At 35.3% G+C, this 20,158-nt stretch overlaps 1 protein-coding gene across 2 annotated transcripts in view; it reads right to left on the bottom strand.

The window, feature by feature from the left end:
- The window catches only part of LOC118197174 (mannan-binding lectin serine protease 1-like), a 183,870-nt gene that overhangs the window by 73,276 nt on the left and 90,436 nt on the right, over positions 1-20,158 (bottom strand). For both annotated transcript variants that reach the window (XM_085822753.1, XM_085822754.1), the window contains exon 2: positions 12,485-12,671. In XM_085822753.1, coding sequence (XP_085678879.1) covers positions 12,485-12,671 — 187 coding nt within the window. The remainder of the gene's footprint in view (positions 1-12,484; positions 12,672-20,158) is intronic.

Below are 20,158 nucleotides of genomic sequence, written 5' to 3'. Positions count from 1 at the left end.
AGAGTTCTAGCCATTCCGAATTATCTTCAGCGGAGACGTACTGTAAAATGTATGCAGTTTGATTCTCAATATTTCAAATATTTTGTTGTTTGTTGTATGATTTTTGTTTCTTCGTTCCAACTTTTATCTGTTATACAGTCTTACATAACGGATATGTTAGACGCCTTCTAATCATTTAAATTAATTTTCCATAAAATATATATAGATATCCGCATAGGCGGGAAGGGGGAGATCGAGACCAATAATTATATCAATAATTTTTATTCCATGTTTTTTTTTGGGGGGGGGCGTAAGAAAAAGATTCTAGAATACAGTATTGCATCCATACAAAAAACATTTCTACTCTATTGATGTGGGGCTGTGTACCCTATACCCTGATGCAAATACCACTCCTCCTATATTTTTGTTCGTAAAATATGGTAATTTTACCTATGTAGACTATCGAACAATTAGATTCCATCCAATAGTATTAAAATATAGACTTCTTAATAACCAATAATATAAAAACGATAGTGCAGTAGGAATTCTAAAAACGCTCGTCAAAATTCGACAAAAATAAAACGTATTTATTGAAAAAAGATTAAATAAGAATCCTTTCTTCCCCATTTTGCTCTAAATAATACATTACAATAGCGACTACATTATACTGATTCAATATCCAATTTACAATTTTTAAATCAGTACAATAATTCAGACATGATTTAAAGTATAACTAACAGGCTGCAGCCAAAGCAAAATTTACAAGTTCTATGTATGTGAAAAGCAAATGTATAAAAACATTTCATGGATGAAATGAGTTCATTTTTCCCGTGCAACAACTCATTCGTAAATAATTTTTTTATTGCCAAAGCAGGAAACAAAAAAAATCTGACACTTCAAGTTAATACGCATGACGTCATGATTTAAATTTAATGTAATATATCAACATTTTTTCAATATGAATAAAAGAATTAACTTGGTAATAACATTTCGCGTCTATTATACTAACCTAAAACAAAAAAGTTGCCAATAGTAGCTATTTATTTAAAATCCTGACATTAACGAAAAAATTTCCGACATACAGTGACGTCACATTCAATCGCGTGCTTTCTTCAACCTCAGAATATATCCTTACATAATAATAATATGTTTAATGTTTGGCAGCACTCTTTTTATTTTATATAATGTAAAACTTACAAATTTTTGATTAAAAAGCTCTACTATTTAAAAGCGTGCAATGGCAACACTTTCCGAACTAAAGCATTTTTATCTCCAGCGCACGAGACTGTTGCCACTCGGAAAAATAAGCGCGAAAATTAGTGTTTTCAGAGTTTTTAATTAATATCTCGGCTGATTAAAGTCTTACGAAGATCAGAATGGTCGAAATGGCTTCCCACGAATGTTGGGGGGGGGGGGGTACCTCTCTCGAAACTCAACTTCCTGCTGTTTGAGAAGAGGTAATGCCACCAAACGAACAAACAGAAAATGGTAATAGGTTTATGAAGAATACGTAAACAATTTTATGCACAGATCTTGAGCATGCGCATTTAAATATCCTTTTCTGTATCGCGGCTTGAGCTCATGAGATCAACTTAGAGATACCTTCTAAAAATATGAGTCACGATGTCTTAAATTGGTTTCAATTGTTGTGTCTTCGGATGCGAGGAGGATTTGCTATTACATTGCTGATTACTCTCCTCAGAAAGAAATGTGTTTACGAGTTGTCAAAATAAATTAGAAGCCATAAATCTTGAGCCTCGTTTTAATGCAACAACAAGAACGTTTCCCGGCCATGTGCATCTGCTGGTCAGCAACCACAAGTCGATAGAGAGAGCGAAGTCCGAAAAACTCACTAACATGGTCATAACGAGTACACCTACGCCTGCCTTATGGTAGGTATCCACACCCACGTATTAAATATGCATGAACTGTTGCAGCACTGATTGGCTTCGTGAAATCGTTCAAACCTAGTTCGAATAACGAGAGATTAATATTTTTAAAGAAGAAAATGTAAACGGAAAAAAAAAAAAAAAAAAAAAAAAAAAAACTTGCCTCACAGAATTACATTATTTAACTGCTTACATTCTGCGTCCGTCATACAAGATTACATTTGTTTCAGAAATTACGCAGGGCATTTTTAAAACGTAACAAAAATGTTTCTGAAAATAAAAATTAGATTAATTTTATTGAACTTTTAATTTCAATCTAACATTTGATTTTACCATTAAATAAATGAAAATCTAAATTACAATCTAACATTTGATTTTACCATCAAATAAATGAAGTTGATGCCCACTATTGCCACTGATTAAATTAAACCTTTGTGAAGACTTATTTATTTTTCTAACTAGTTATTTTATGTTAATTACCTTTATTGTCTTTCTTTCGGTCCCCCCCCCCCATCTCCGTGTTCCTGCCAGAAAGTAAATTTTATTTTACGCGTATTCAAACGAAGTAAAAAGAGATAGTATTTAAAGGAAGGATTTAAAGGAAGGCTTAGATTGTTAAATCAGAGCGTTTTCCGCTTGCTGAAGGCCACATTACTAGTTTAAACTTTTCGATTACAATCTGCTTACGGCTTTGCGTCATTCTCGCCATTACACGCCGGTACTAGATTTGAGCCAACTTCAGCGTTATTTATTCTGGTATTTTTCTCTGAATCCCGTTTAAATATGCACTTCACTTAACTTTAAATTTACATCCTGTCGAGAGAATGTGAGGGGAAGTTGAGAAGTTCAGGTAAAGGTATCAACTTAAAATAAATTTGTTATGCAAAATAAGGAAAACCTTACAACATCGCGGAAAATATTTCGCATTCTGTAAGTATTCGTGGATTTTGTAAATATAGTTGACGAAAATTGTGTTATTGCCATTCCAAATAATCACGAATATGCTATAATGAAGATGAAACATGGTCAATGAAATTAAATCAGTTGGACAATTTTTAATGGATCACTTTTCGAAAATTGCACAAAATATAATCACGTGGATGGGATCTTAATATCTGAAAGAATATAGTATGAGGAAGAACAGTTATCTGATAATAACTTGTACAATGGAGTATTATATTTTAGAAGAATATCAAATACCAGAAAACTTAAACAATTATTTGAGTACTCAACTGAAAATGAGCGAAATGGAACGAGATTTCTCCTACAGACAAAACAATCATATTTCTTTCAAATCTGCAACATTAATAACCCCGTTTACTGGGACCAACTGGAGCAACACAGAGTTTATTTGGATAATAAATGCAATTAAACTCCTTACAGCAACCACTTCTAAATGTTGAGAGAATTTCTGAAAGCATATATAAGTACTGGAACTGAAGGGGATTCGAAATGTTGGGTGGTTCCGCTATCAGACACAAAAAATGGACAAATCTAGTTAAGAATATTAATTATTTGAAGTAGTAAGATTACACCTCGAAGACCTTTCGTCTGGAAATGGGAGGTTTAAAGTCATTGAGCTGTCTTATCCTGCAACAGCTTAGCCATCATTGTATCTGGCCATTTTATTTGCAAATCAGCAGAAGCATTTAAACTGGACTGACAACTGAACCAAACTAATGTGTATGCATAATATTCTTATACTATATTTTATAAAATATACCTGTAAAGCATAATTTCATTAAAATGTATTCTTAGCTAAAATCGCATTATTATATGAAACATATACAATATGTTCAAAAAGCTATAATAGCCTTTACTTTTTAAAAGTTGATTTTAAATATGTTATTTTAAATTACAAAGTTTATCAAATTAAGACAGACGACTTTATGTTTCAACGATGAGAGTAGGAAAGCTCTGTACAAATAAAACATTTTATATGAATTCTGCAGAGAAACATTTAAGTTAGTGGAATGTTTATTAGGCTTAGTTGAAGAGTAAAGTTTTATTTTATTCCAGAACCTTTAATTGAAAAATTCGCGGATATATGCTTAAAATATTTTCGATATTACACTCGCCACAAGAGCAACATTTTTTACAGTTGCATCTCGAAAGATATGAATGATTTCAGTAACAAATATGTGAAAACGATTTAAGTCTTGAACTAAGACAGTAAATTCGCGATGATTCCGTATTCTATTCATTTATAATTTCAGTTTCTTCAATTAGCATATTCTCTTCGACGTGTTTTTTGTCGATCAATGTATTTAATTGTGACATTATTGTGGGTTACCAAAATCAGAATTACCTCAGTAAACATATTTTTGAAATAAAAACATTAAAACTGTTAATATATTATTAGCAAATATAAAATATTCAAAAATATTCATGGCGCTTATCAGAAAATCCATTACATCTCGCTGAAAAATTCTCTTCGTGCCTAGAAGAATTTGGGTTATGCAAGTAAACTAGCAGCATTTTACGTAAATATGTTAAGACCCTCAACATATAAACACAAGGCATTCCAGAGATCATCCTTGTCAGAACAGACTATTTCACGGAAAGACATGTGTGATTGACTCATGGAACACAAACGCTATTTCGTCACTCTCGCTACATTTTTCTATCATTTCCTTCTCCTGCATAAACAGCGGTCTATTATTCGTATTTGCACTACTGAGTTCAGCAAACGCAGGTGGCAACATATTTGAATCTTGAATTAATTGTCACGCGATCGAATTGTCAGAATACTGCTGCAAATAAATTCCATTTAAATCTTGTACTTCTTGTATCTGTCGATGCATATTATGCCTTTAATTAAAAAGTATTTATCTTAACAATCATTATTTAACATGTAAAAAAATCCCATCAAAATTTGTTAATGATTACTCTGTATTATTATTCAAGGTTATAAATTTAATTTTTTGCTGTGTTAGTGTTGGTAGTCGACTTCGCCAAATGTTTAATTGGTCGTCTGCCTCAAATCCGGCTCATATTATACCATCGCTTAGTAACAGATTTACTTGATTCCCTGTCTGTTTACGAAGTTTTATTTCGAATGTTTAAAAATAAGTAGATCTTCATTACCAAGACTTTGTTGTAGCGTAATTTCGATTTCAAGAAGCACAAACCCTCGGATTAAAAGTCTGGATTAAACAAATACGGAAAACACAACGCATATAGCTTATACTAATTCAGAAGTCAAACAACAAAAATCAGCGTTATATTTACCAAATTTTCACAGGACTAGTTTCGATGGTTTTACCGAACCACCATCTTCAGCTGCAAAACCGCAAATGAACCAGATAGGAAATAATGATTAGATAAGATAAGAAAGCCTGGACAAGAATAAGCAAGTGGCGCCATCTGTTGGTGAAACCAGAACTAAAACATAATTTCTCTAAAGGCCGAAGGCAAATTTGGATTGGAATTAGGATCGTTAACTAGAACAGAAAGATTTTTATGAATGTGAAATGCCTCTAGAAAATCCAGTTCTCCAATGGAAGATGTTTTTTGAATAATTTTGGCAGCAGAAAAACTGAAAGTGTGGTTTTCGGACCAACAATGTTGAGCAACAGAAGACTTCTGTGTTTCTTTTTTTCTAACATATGCCTCATGTTCCTTGACGCGAAATTTTAAGGCTCTCTTAGTTTGGCCAATGTAAATTAAACCACACTGGCAAGGAATCCTGTAAATACCCCAGGAATTCATATCCGGAATGGGGTCCTTGATTATGGAACTCGGAATTTTATTGATGGGAGAATAAACAACCCGAAAGTTAAATTTCTGCAAAACATGTGCAACTTTATAGCTAATTGATAGAAAGAAGGGAATGACAACAGAATTTTTATAATCTCCTAAAACAAGAGTGTGCCTTTTAGTGTGTTGAGATGAGAATTTTTTAACTGCTTGATTAATAATGTTGGGTGGAAAGCCCCTGTCAATAGCTATTGCTTTTAAATAATTTAGTTCTTCATCAAGGGCTAGTTTGGAGGAGCAAACTTGAAGAGCACGGAAAACATAGGAATAAAATGAAGCTAACTTTTGTTTAGTCGGATGACATGATTTAAAGTGTGGTGGAAGGCAAACCGATGAAGGTTTACGGTAAACCGTAGTACTGAAGTTGGATGTGTTACGTGTGACCAGAATGTCGAGAAACGGAAGAGAATTGCAAGTCTCAAGTTCAAAAGTGAACTGAATAGCAGGATCAATAGAATTCATTGTTGAAAGAACTTTATTTAAATCATCTTTATTACCTTCAAACAGAGTAAAAGTATCGTCTACGTAGCGGAACCATGCCGGGAAGTTTAAAGTTTCAAACAATTTTGATTCATAATAATGCATGTAGATATCAGCCAGGATGGGACTGAGGGGGCTTCCCATGGCTAATCCCTCAGTTTGCTTGTAATATTTATTTTGGAAAACAAAATGTGTTTGTTTCAAACAGAGTTGAGTGAGAGAAATTAGCTCATCAATTTCGATGCAAGAGAAATGAAATTCGCGAAGTCTGGTTTCTAGACATCTTAATGCACCCTCCACTGGGACATTGGTGAATAATGATTTTACATCAAAAGAAACCATGAGTAAATTACTAGGAGAAATGTTTTTAACTTTTTTTTACAAACTCTATTGAATTTTTTATGGTGTAAATGTTATTGTCTAATAGAGTTGAAAATCTAGAAACTAAATATTTAGCTAATGGATACGAGGCAGTACCTAAATTTGATACAATAGGGCGGAAAGGAATACCACTTTTATGAATTTTGGGAAGAGCATATAATCTGGCACAATTCGCAACAGATGGGATGAGTGAATGTTTTAAGTTGCCTGAAATGATTTGCGAAGATTTGATCGCAGTTTTTATTTTTGACAAGTCCGAAGGTGAAGGATCTTTAGGGATCGGATTATATGGTCCTTCGTTTAAGAGTTTAGTGACACCATCGATGTAAGTGTTCCTATCCATGACGACTATCTGACCACCTTTGTCGGCTTTTGAAATAATAATATCCGGGTTAGAATGAATTTCACGCAATGTAGCTCTTTCTCTCGCAGTTAGATTTGGTTTCAAAGGTTTATTATTGAATTTCACATTATGAGCGATAAGATGCCTAATCATTTCTTTCTGTGAATCTGAAACTTTACTGAACTTGAAAGCTTTTTCGATAGGAGCCAAAATCTTTGGAATCGAGGGTTTACAGGTTTGTGGTTATTGTTTAGTTAATTTAGCTTGATTTTCTGTATTGTTGATCTGGAACTCGCTAAATCATATCCAAAATTCACTGCCCTTGAACAAAAGTCTTGGTCTAGAACGGAGAATGCAGTTAACTGTCATAAAAACACCCTTGCAGTTAAATTCGAAAAACTTCTTTTACAATCTTCCAGTTCAAGTCGTTCAAAAAATCTTCCCATTGTAAACATCAAGCCAATAGTTAATATTTCTAATGTTAGTCTTTCAGAAGAACAAGAGAGAATTCTAAAATATAATTTTAACTTCTCACAAACCTGTAAACCTTCGATTCCAAAGATTTTGGCTCCTATCGAAAAAGCTTTCAAGTTCAGTAAAGTTTCAGATTCACAGAAAGAAATGATTAGGCATCTTATCGCTCATAATGTGAAATTCAATAATAAACCTTTGAAACCAAATCTAACTGCGAGAGAAAGAGCTACATTGCGTGAAATTCATTCTAACCCGGATATTATTATTTCAAAAGCCGACAAAGGTGGTCAGATAGTCGTCATGGATAGGAACACTTACATCGATGGTGTCACTAAACTCTTAAACGAAGGACCATATAATCCGATCCCTAAAGATCCTTCACCTTCGGACTTGTCAAAAATAAAAACTGCGATCAAATCTTCGCAAATCATTTCAGGCAACTTAAAACATTCACTCATCCCATCTGTTGCGAATTGTGCCAGATTATATGCTCTTCCCAAAATTCATAAAAGTGGTATTCCTTTCCGCCCTATTGTATCAAATTTAGGTACTGCCTCGTATCCATTAGCTAAATATTTAGTTTCTAGATTTTCAACTCTATTAGACAATAACATTTACACCATAAAAAATTCAATAGAGTTTGTAAAAAAAGTTAAAAACATTTCTCCTAGTAATTTACTCATGGTTTCTTTTGATGTAAAATCATTATTCACCAATGTCCCAGTGGAGGGTGCATTAAGATGTCTAGAAACCAGACTTCGCGAATTTCATTTCTCTTGCATCGAAATTGATGAGCTAATTTCTCTCACTCAACTCTGTTTGAAACAAACACATTTTGTTTTCCAAAATAAATATTACAAGCAAACTGAGGGATTAGCCATGGGAAGCCCCCTCAGTCCCATCCTGGCTGATATCTACATGCATTATTATGAATCAAAATTGTTTGAAACTTTAAACTTCCCGGCATGGTTCCGCTACGTAGACGATACTTTTACTCTGTTTGAAGGTAATAAAGATGATTTAAATAAAGTTCTTTCAACAATGAATTCTATTGATCCTGCTATTCAGTTCACTTTTGAACTTGAGACTTGCAATTCTCTTCCGTTTCTCGACATTCTGGTCACACGTAACACATCCAACTTCAGTACTACGGTTTACCGTAAACCTTCATCGGTTTGCCTTCCACCACACTTTAAATCATGTCATCCGACTAAACAAAAGTTAGCTTCATTTTATTCCTATGTTTTCCGTGCTCTTCAAGTTTGCTCCTCCAAACTAGCCCTTGATGAAGAACTAAATTATTTAAAAGCAATAGCTATTGACAGGGGCTTTCCACCCAACATTATTAATCAAGCAGTTAAAAAATTCTCATCTCAACACACTAAAAGGCACACTCTTGTTTTAGGAGATTATAAAAATTCTGTTGTCATTCCCTTCTTTCTATCAATTAGCTATAAAGTTGCACATGTTTTGCAGAAATTTAACTTTCGGGTTGTTTATTCTCCCATCAATAAAATTCCGAGTTCCATAATCAAGGACCCCATTCCGGATATGAATTCCTGGGGTATTTACAGGATTCCTTGCCAGTGTGGTTTAATTTACATTGGCCAAACTAAGAGAGCCTTAAAATTTCGCGTCAAGGAACATGAGGCATATGTTAGAAAAAAAGAAACACAGAAGTCTTCTGTTGCTCAACATTGTTGGTCCGAAAACCACACTTTCAGTTTTTCTGCTGCCAAAATTATTCAAAAAACATCTTCCATTGGAGAACTGGATTTTCTAGAGGCATTTCACATTCATAAAAATCTTTCTGTTCTAGTTAACGATCCTAATTCCAATCCAAATTTGCCTTCGGCCTTTAGAGAAATTATGTTTTAGTTCTGGTTTCACCAACAGATGGCGCCACTTGCTTATTCTTGTCCAGGCTTTCTTATCTTATCTAATCATTATTTCCTATCTGGTTCATTTGCGGTTTTGCAGCTGAAGATGGTGGTTCGGTAAAACCATCGAAACTAGTCCTGTGAAAATTTGGTAAATATAACGCTGATTTTTGTTGTTTGACTTCTGAATTAGTATTTATTCGGCGTGTTATTTGGTCTTAAGCATATAGCTTATGTTAACCTTTTCGAGGTGGTTATTATAAAGGAAAGCAGTTTATTTATAATTTGTGTGAGGTAAATTCACAGTAAAATTTGTACAACCAGCATATAAATCGGCAATCAGATCTGGAGCAAATGATCAATGATTTGATTGCTTCATAAATCCCGGTTCAAAAAATTAAACGGTGTTTTATTACTTTCTCCAAGATTTTGAACATTCAGACCGAACAGTAATCACACATGGAATATGTAATTGCATATGTGTTCATCCACCTTGTGGACATAGTATATAGGATGGTGAGTTATGTGAGCGACGACAGCAGAACACCCAACCTTCGTGGTAAAAGCGGGAAATTACCATTTTTTTGCCATCCCTCCCAACCCCCCATTACATACCAAATCCTTCAGTTTTAATTAATCTGAATTTAGATTTTCTCTTTCAAATGTAGTTCTAGAAGAACTATTGATCACTAAATTTTAAAGAAAAAGGCGCTAATCTTTGGAATATGGTAACAGGTAGTTTGGCGACATTTTGGTAAGGCGATAAAGGTTACTAGCTAGGACATTAGCAGTGTACATGGATAAGGTCAAGAGTGTGCGCAATGCCATTTTTGTGCAATTCTGGGACTTTTTTTAAGTGAAAATTGATTGACGTGTACATGGATACCGTGTATGTGCAATTCTTAAAAACGCGGCAAGCAGTTTGCGATTCTGCACTTTCTCACAATTTCGCACCTAATCTTCGTCATGATTAAGCACTTTCGTTCCATAAAAGTTCTAGCATAAGCGTAATTCGGCTAGCAGATTGTTGGATAAAAAATGTTGAGGAAAAAAAAACATGCCTCTACTTCGTGAAAACAAAATGGCGTCCAAACAAAAATTAGCAGGTTGCTGTAGCAGGGTTGGTCGCCAAATTTTCGCCAAAAAATCGCCAAGTTACCATAATCTAAAGATTAACCGAAGAAGGAAATAAATGTAATGGACGATTTTAATGATAAATTCTTAAAAACAAGTTAAGGCAACAAATATACATTAATATATAATTATTTTAATATATATATAGCATAAGTGAGTATATGCCCTGAAAAAGCGGTCAGCAGGACCTCCGGTGTTTAGACCCCAAGCGAACTTGGTACTCATTTTATCAACCCACTCAAGGGATGAAAAGCTGAATCAACCTTGCCCAGCCCGGGAATCGAGCCCCGGACATTTGGTGCTGCACGACGCGCTAGTCACTGCGCCACCGGGATACATTAGAATATTTATCATCGCATTATATGCACATTTACTGTTAATATTACTTAAAATTTTAACCATCTAACTCGAGTCATGCGATGACTAAGTTAACTAGCAGTATTAGTTATTTGTACTAATCTACACTCATGTCCATAAATTAAGGATAATTCGGAGTTACGCGGAAACCGAACTCTAAAATAAATATATCACCTGTAAAATCACTACACACATCTTCAAGAATCATATGCAAATTTCAGGAAGTAACCAGATGACACCGATGGTACGTCACAATGACGAGAGTGTAAGAGAGTGATATATAAGGAATACAGGCAAAGAAGTAAAATTGTTCGCAGGCGCTTTATAAGCATTTCAGTGCAATAACCGAATAGTTATGACACAAAGGACGCATTTGGATGATTTTTTACGTGGTAGAATTATCGGCCGTCTGGAATGTGGGCGTACCCAACTGGAAGTATCAGACGAACTTGGAATTGCCCAGAGTGTCATCTCCAGATTTTTGCAACGATTCCAAGATGATGGTAATGTGAGTAGACGTTACAGCACAAGTCGCCCCAGATTTACAAAGCCGAATGAGGACCGGTATTTGGCAGTTACTACCAAAAGAAGCAGGCGGAGCACAGCCTCAGACCTGTCTCGTCAGCTCTCTTCAGCCACTGGTACAACAATTTCAAGGCAGACCGTGTACAGACGCTTAGGGCAGATTGGTCTATATGCTCGTAGACCTGTCAGATGCGTTCCTCACTGTCGCCTGCGGTTAGCCTGGAATAGAGAGCATGTATTGTGGACACCGCAACAGTGAGCTTGTGTGATGTTTTCCGACGAGTCCAGGTTTAGCTTGCAGTCTGATTCTCGCCGGACTTTCATATGGAAAGCTCCAGGTACCCGTTACCACCAAGAAAACATCATTGAACAACACCGTTACGGTGGTGCAGGAGTGCTCGTTTGGGGTGGAATTATTCTGGGTTCCAGAACTGACCTGCATGTTCAAATTGGAACCATGACAAGCCAAATCTATCGGAACGTCTTTCTGGAACAACATGTACGTTTGTTTCGGGGCGCCATGGGCGCACAGTTTGTGTTTATGGATGACAACGCCCGTCCTCACCGTGCAAACATCGTAAGCGAATGCTTTCAATCGGAGGATATCACCCGTATGCACTGGCCAGCATTCTCATCGGACTTGAATCCAGTAGAGCACGTGTGGGACATGCTTGGCCGACGAGTTGCAGCCCGTCAACCTCCTCCTACATGTCTACCGGAACTTCGGAGTGCATTGCTTTTTGAGTGGTGTAATATCCCCCAAGATCAGATCGATAATTTGATACTCAGCATGCCTAGGCGTTGTACGGACTGTATTGCATGGTCTGGGAGACATACAATGTATTAACAATCATATCAACCATGTAATATTGGTTTTTTGTAAATAGGTTTTTTTTTATAATTTGCTCCAAGGAGAAAATTCGCTAATTTTTTTAATAATATCAAACATATAGCATCGTTTTTTGCTCTTTACCTTTTGTTTAATAAATCAGCTTTTTTTAATAAATAAGTCAAATTTGTTTTGCTTGTAACTCTTCCTTTGCCTGATTTTGCATTATCCTTAATTTATGGACATGAGTGTAATTTGTACCATCTGTATCTTAATTAGCCACCAAATTACATATGTACAGAAAAAAAAAAAAAAAAAAAAAAAAAAAAAAAAAAAAAAAAAAAAAAGTGGTTACAAAGAGATGAATTAATATTCTTTTTCTTAAGGTTTTATATATATTAAATGCATATATTCTGTAACATAAATAACAATAAAAAATATATTGGGCACTCACCGTCTGTTGATGGATTCCCTGAGATCTTCTGTGCAGGGCAGTTTGCCATCTTTGGCATCGGAACACGTGCTGCGGTTCACTTCGGCCTCGTCGTTCGTGAAGTACGCTTCGTGAAATGCGAGAACGCTGTTATATTCACAATCCAACCGGAAGTCTTCATTCCAACAACGAGTCTCTCGAATAAATTCTGAAAGATGAAAAGAAATGGAACTATGAATAAATAAACGAAGAAGTAAAACAAGTTCCCAGAAAGCTTTATAGTCGTTCTAAGGCTTTCAGAGAATATTTATTTTATTCTATTTATTTATTAATTTTTATTTTTTAGAACATTTCGCGAGCTCCACAATGTACTGAAAAGGCAAATAAATGTTAGACATAAAATAGGAAACGACGTACAAAAACTAATTTACACACAAATATAAGAAATTTGAAAAATACACAAAAGAGCACATAAAAAAAATTGGAGAGTTTTTTAAGTTTTGGGAGACTAGTCGAATGATAGAGTGCACCAAAGTTCAATGAACCTAATATATCCACTTCTCAACTGTCACTACATATTGTAAAATCGCCCAGTACATGTTCAATACGTTCACATGGAAATGAATGACAGAGAAGAAGCTAGAAAGTTATCTCAGAATTAACCACCTTGATATTTCAAACTTTTCGACCTGAGCCTCATATCCTGAAAGTTCCTGTTATGAAATGTGCTTCACGGACAAAATATTTATCGAAATGTCTTATGGTCCAGAATGAAGTAAGGGTCTACATGGAAGTAAGGAACGAACCCATAAATCAAAGATCATAAGTTGCAGTGCTAATGTGAACTAGGGTTACAATGCAATGGTTAATGTAACTAACCAGATTTTCCGTATTCTTCCCATATTTTGTTGCTGGCGATTATGTAGATGAACTACGGTTGTAGTTCCCGTTTAGTCCGTTAGGCGGCATTAAAAGACATTAACTTTTTTAACAGATTCTGGACTGCCCAACTGGGATAGTGACGCTGACTGCTGCACCGAAGGAGTCGGATTCGAGTCCCGGAGAATACATGGATGTTTGTAAATGTATAGTGTCTGCGCGACATGGGGGGTACTTTAAACAAAATAAGCCACTAAAAGCTGCATAGGGAACCTTGGTTGAAAAAGAAAAAACGAATCAGAAAATGCATACAAGTAATGTGCTCTGCGGATTGTACACATTTACATAACAAAACAACAACAGCAACGAAAAAAAAAAAAAAAAAAAAAAAAAAAAAAGATTTAGAGCATTATTCTGCTGTTACGGTAAGCACATCTAGCCGGTATTGCAGGAATTTCAGCAACCCTAACTCTCAAATAAATCTGTTTTTTACGTCTGTTGCGTAAATTAAAAAGGTTGATGTTAATTCGCCATCAAACTAAGATTAGCCGGTTGGAGGTTAGCCGCCTCCCAATGTTCAACGCTGGTCAAATGCTCATTAATTTTTTTCCTGTTTTTCTTCTCACTCACCGATTTTAATTAAACCTTTTTGGACATATAATAATGATGGGTCATGATATATATGCTCAAAACAATACGTGAGAACTAAAACAACAACGTAATTGCAACTTGAAATGTTACATTTCTCTTTTGCTCCCGCTGAAAGGGTTATGCAGTTCTACAGACAGATAAAATATTGTTAAGCTTAAACACTAAGATTTTACAGTGTTTACACAACGTTGTCCTCTTTTTCCACTGGATATATTTCTTGCATGTGTAGACAGCGCATGTACACAGAAATTCAGACAGCCAGACAGCTGAGCAATCGTCCAACACAGATACGACGACAGCAGAGCCCTAAATCCAGACAGTGGCCGGAAGAGAAAACAAAACTTAGACACTGCACGGGATACACCTGCCAGAACGTGATATGTCCCGTCTGCCCGGATCACGTGCGGCACGGGGCTTCTTTTCGTGCTGCGTCCACCACACGGTAATAACGATGTGTATTACATTTTTTACCTAGGGAAGCTTGTTTATCATATTACAACAGAGATTTCACCAATATGTAAAAATAAATGGCAAATGAACTTCTAGAATACTGTCTTCTGTACAGTCTCCGATAGGGTGTAAGAGTAAAAAGAGGCTTGTATTCCTTTGTACAGCGTAAGCCAAACGTAGTATTTTTTATTTTTTTAAAAAAAATTATTAAAATACCAGGTATTTTTCTTTCAGCTATCTATTAGTAACTCCTATAACTTTCCTTTTTCATTTTTTAATTACCGCTGCATTAAGTTACGCTAAGTTATGCTGCCAAGGCATTTATCAGTCACGTAGTCTGGCAAATAGTGAATTTTCAGATCTGATGCCTTTCAATGTTTCGTAAGATCTTAATCTCATAGCTTTGATTTAAACAACACACAGATTGAACGAGCGATTTAAAAGTAAATATGCACACATTTTAATAATTTATTTCGTTCTAACTGATGTTATTTGGAGTACATTTAATATGATTTAAAATACTACATTTAAACAATGATTTTGACATAAAAGTTGTGCTTTTCAACTCTGATATTCAGCTAAATTATCAAAGTGTTTACTATTCTTATAACTTGGAAAGTATTAACATTTCAAGAGATATACTTCAATTCGAAATTATCAGTTCTCAAATAATTACAATCGGAAATGCATAAAATCTTTAATTTATCTTGTAATGTTCCAACCTAGAATTTACAACTAAATATGTGGAACCTTAAGAAAAGCGAATGATCGCTTAGTTCAGAAAGATGGAAACGTAAACGTACGAAGGGTTAATTACCTTTCATTGCCCAAATAAAGTTCACAGTCGGTCCTCTCTCAGGACGTACAGAAAAGCCTCTACTTGTGCTTGAACTCAAAATTGCTAAGAAATAAAACTTAACTAAAAAGATATAGCCGAAGCTATCCCAAATCTACAGGAGTTGGTACCTTAACGCTAACTAAACGACGAAGCTATCAACCGCCTAAAGTCGGCCGAGCGTAGAAATAGCTTTAGAAAGAGTATAGCCAAAAGGTGAACGCGCGCTGGTTAGAATCTCTGGCTCTCTCACAAAGTCAGGTACAGGTACAGGTAAAAAAAGTATGGGGGACACCAAGCGGTGTACCATAGGTCAACTGGTAATGCCTTCCCATACTACTCTTTTAAAAAATCTGATGTGTGCACTACATGACTACCTTGTATTGGAATATTAAATTGGAATATTAAATTATACGCATTTTTTCTTGCATTTCATTTAAACTTATTGGATTGAATTAAATCTACTTCGCCGACAACGAATAAACCACAATAGAATAAATGCATTCTTTAAAATTCACTTTGTTGACAATAGCGACACTCTGGCGCTAGAATCACGTAACAGTATTAATAATTATATAACAGTTAACTTATATAATAATTATATAACGGAAACTAAGTTACCTGTTATATAATCCAATAATTATATAACAGTTAACGTATATATATCCTTCATATTATAACTCATAATGCACAAAATTTATATCATTTAAAGAATAGAATTATCTAATCGTTGACACTCGTTCTATTCAAATACTATAATAAAGCTAGAAAGATGTATAAAAGAAATTAAGAAAACAAAACAAAAAAGAAACAGTTTTTCACAGACGACTGAGTATTTCTCATTTAATTAATTCAGTTCTCACTTCGCGAGAAGGCAAAAATACATAAAAACTCAAAATATCTGTATTAAAAATTACGAAGTAAACTCAAATACTTATTTCCTCGAAAAAATTCCAAAAAGAATTAAGCATGATTTAATTGGCAATAATAAATGAATGCGTTATCTTTGTTGTTGCGAAGCTAAGTTTCTCTAGATTGGCAACAAATCCACTAGTCTCCTGTTTCAAATGTAAACATCAATGGCCGCCATTAAAAAAAGGCTTACCGGCACTTAGACAACTTTAAAATTGTTGATAATTCTAAGAATATTCTAAGAATATATATTCTATATTCTAAAAATATTGCACATAGATTTACTAAAGGCATAAAAACCTTAACCGGAAGATAAAAACAACATAATGCAATAATTTTTAAAGCAAAAAATGTCCAATTTACAAACATATAAGAGTAAAAAAACAGATCACTGAGCCGGGTAACAGATTGGATATATATATAAATATATTTATATACGTTTGGTGCGGCCGATTGCAACCAAAATACGAGGTGCACATCTACATGTTATAGCAGTCCTATATACAAAATTTCAACGTTCTGAGGCTACACGTTTTTGAGTTATGCGAGATACGTACGTATGTACGCACGCACGTACGTACATACGTTCGTACAGACGCCACGAAAAATTCTCTTCAGAATTCATTTTAAAGCAGTTTTATAATTTTTTTGGAGGAAAAGAGTATTTTATTCTGTCCTTACGTACAGATATTACGCAAAAACATCGTTAAATTGCATTCGATAGCGGTCAAAATGGATATTTTTGTTGAAATATGCTGCCTGAAACTTTTCGCGATTACAATACTTCCTTTTTACTTCGTACAAGGAAGTAAAAAAGGGGGGAATAGCAAGTTTTATAAGAATTTACATAGACTGAAGCTTTCCAAAAGGTCTAGAGTTTGCCTATTATGGTACATCGTGCAATCCCACAGTATACCCCGCATCCAATATTTATTAAAAATAATGATGTAGGACATGAGTAGATTACAAAATAGTCGGAATACAATGCGAGATTCACAAGATAAATTGAACATCTGATTTGGTGCAAGAAAAATAGGAGATAAACATAATGAGATAATTATAAATTAGTACTGGCAACACAATGTTAAAATGAATTTTACTAATAATAATGCTAAAGAGGTAGGTGTCCATGGGTTATTTCAGATACATTGGTTTATTGCAGTTTATAAAGTTCACGGGCGGAGCCATTTTGTCCATAATCACAGCATGTAAAAGTTCACTAAGTTTATGCAGTATGTGGACTTACACTTGACAGAGATCTAGGCCGTAGGAAGAGAGTGGTTGCATAATTTTCTGAAACTTTGGATACTGATGTTTATCTTTAATTAAAAACCTTTAGAATGCCAGGAGGTCAGTTCTTGCGGATTTTATGCGAAATATCCGCAGTTAAGGGGCATGAGAATGTGTAATGATCAGGAGTTCCCACATATACAGATATCAGAATTTGCCAAATTTCTTGCGTAGAAATATGTGGGGAAGGGTCCGTGTCCTGTTATAAAGTAATTTAGTGAAGGATTCGAGTACAGAGATGCGAAGCTTACATTGTAGAACTTCAACATGAAATACTTGCTCTTCCTTCATTTACATTTAACCGCGATTCTGAAAACACGTTCTGCAGGAAATTGTAAGCTAAAATTAAGAAGGATAGGAAAGTGGCTTTAACTTAGAATTAACTGTTAAAAACTTACGATAATCCTTACAATCATTTAGAGCATTTAAGCTTTCCGGAGCAGGAAACTTAAACATCAGCTGCCTCGTGTGGTACTAAATCCGATCACTTCTAATTATTAGTTAGATCTAAAAGGCATATGGAAAGAATGGCTTTAATTACCTATATCCTGCCGTCCAGACGAGAAAGTGGCTAGTCACTCTGATTGCGGTACCGAAGGGCTCAGATTCGAATCCCGGAGAAAGCATGGATGTAAACTGTCTGTCCCCTCATAGAAGGTAACGGTGCCCGTCGTTACCTTCTCAAGTAGTGATGAGTCGGTACTACCTAACCGGGTATTTTGTAACGAGTACTTAGTTGTAACAGGTACTGAAAATCGGTACATCCAAGTACCCGTTACTTCAGTACCGAAATCGGTACTTTTCGGTATTCGTTACTCTGTACCGAAACGGGTACTTTTAGGTATTCGTTACTTCTGTACCGAAACGGGCACTTTTCGGTATTCGTTACTTTTGTACCGAAACGGATACTTTTCGGTATTCGTTACTTCTGTACCGAAACGGGTACTTTTCGGTATTCGTTACTTCTGTACCGAAACGGGTGCTTTTCGGTATTCGTTACTTTGTAACGAAAATATGCTCTTTTCGGTATTCGTTACTGGAGGATCGATGAGGGTTCAGCTCACTTCGGTTTTGGTACGAGGACAGTAGTATCTGGTTGTCTTTGCGAAATAGTGATATGCGCTCCTTGTGTCTATGAATGGTTTGCTCCTCAGACACTTCCGTAGTTGACATGTTTTCTGATATTCAAAATCTTACTCCGTACAGATAAAATCAAACACGTGGTGACGTGGCAGAGTTCCTTCAGTGCGCAAAATCGTTAGCTGCGTATTTCGGTACTCCAAATCGTTACTAGGGCACTTCGGTACTCCAAATCTTTACTAGGGTACTTTGGTACTCCAAATCTTTACTACGGTACTACGGTACTCTAAATCGTTACTAGGGTACTCCGGTACAGCAAACCGTTACTAGGGTACTACGGTACAGCAAACCGTTACTCCGGTATTTCGTTACTTCGGTACTCCAAATCGTTACTTGGGTACTCGGTACTTGAAATCGGTTTTCGGTACTTTTCAAAGTAACGGTTACTTGAGTAACGGGTATTTTGTACCGGGTACTTGTCTGTACCCGTTACGAGAGTAACGGGTACAAGAATGTACCGAAGTTGCCCATCACTATTCTCAAGAGCCCTGATAATAAAATAGCCACCGCTTCTGGCCTTAGTTAGTGGCCAAAGTTAAAAATGGCTAATGACCGCCATTTGGGGGGAAAAAATTCCTCTCCCACACTTAATAGACTACTAAGAAAAGATAAACACGATCAAAAAATGAAATCAAGTTTTCAAGGCCTGAAAGAAATCAGCGTCTATCTCATATTAATTCGGAATCATTTGTTCTTCGGAAACAAGGAAAGATCAGAGTTAACAGTGTGATCGTCAATAACGGAACTCGAGATCTTTCAGTTGCTACTGCTGATCACTGCATCACAAGAGTTCATACATATAGAGTTCATAACAGCATTTTAAGGGAATGCCAACAAAGTACTTCAGAAATTTGACCGCTAGTGACAGCTTTATTATAATATAAAATTTAAGAAATTTAAATTTTATATTATTAATCTATTAATTTTGAGAAGCACGGTTTTTTAATAATTTTAGATCAGAATAGGAAAACGACACCCGAACGAAATGTATAGTATAACATTCAAAATAAGTTAATATATTTTTTACATATATTTTTTTAATGCAAAAATAAAAATTCTTAAAAATAAATTGTTCTCTATTAATTTTGAGTTATGTAACATATGGCATTAGAAAAATCTTTTAATAAATACTACAAAGCTGAAAGCCGCCCAGATGGTATTATGGTTAGGGTAGCCTATTGCGGTATCGAAGTTCCCGAGTTCGAATCCCGGAGTAGGCATTGGACGTTTGTAAATGTGTAGTGTCATTGCAACATTAGGACACTCTAAATATATGGCCAGAAGAAATCCTCTTGTGTGGTATAGAGATGGGTGGGAGACCCTCGGACCCTCACACCTCACCCCCGGGATGCACAAAACTGAAAGTTTACTTTTGATCCCCTTCGGCAAAAAGATACTGAATTTGATACTCAAACTGACTTAATTCACGATTCTAAGTTTCAGATGTAAACAAATGACGGCCTCGTTACGCTTAGCACGACTTAAAACTTTCAAATTGGTTACAGTTCTACAACTATTGCATGCAGGTTAACTAAAGG

The sequence above is a fragment of the Stegodyphus dumicola genome, chromosome 8, assembly GCF_044657685.1.
Source record: "Stegodyphus dumicola isolate Sdum_Otavi_A_Nest chromosome 8, ASM4465768v1".
Lineage (NCBI taxonomy): Eukaryota > Metazoa > Arthropoda > Arachnida > Araneae > Eresidae > Stegodyphus > Stegodyphus dumicola.
Note: the sequence above shows the minus strand (reverse complement) of the source record. Positions and strands in the feature narration are given on the sequence as shown.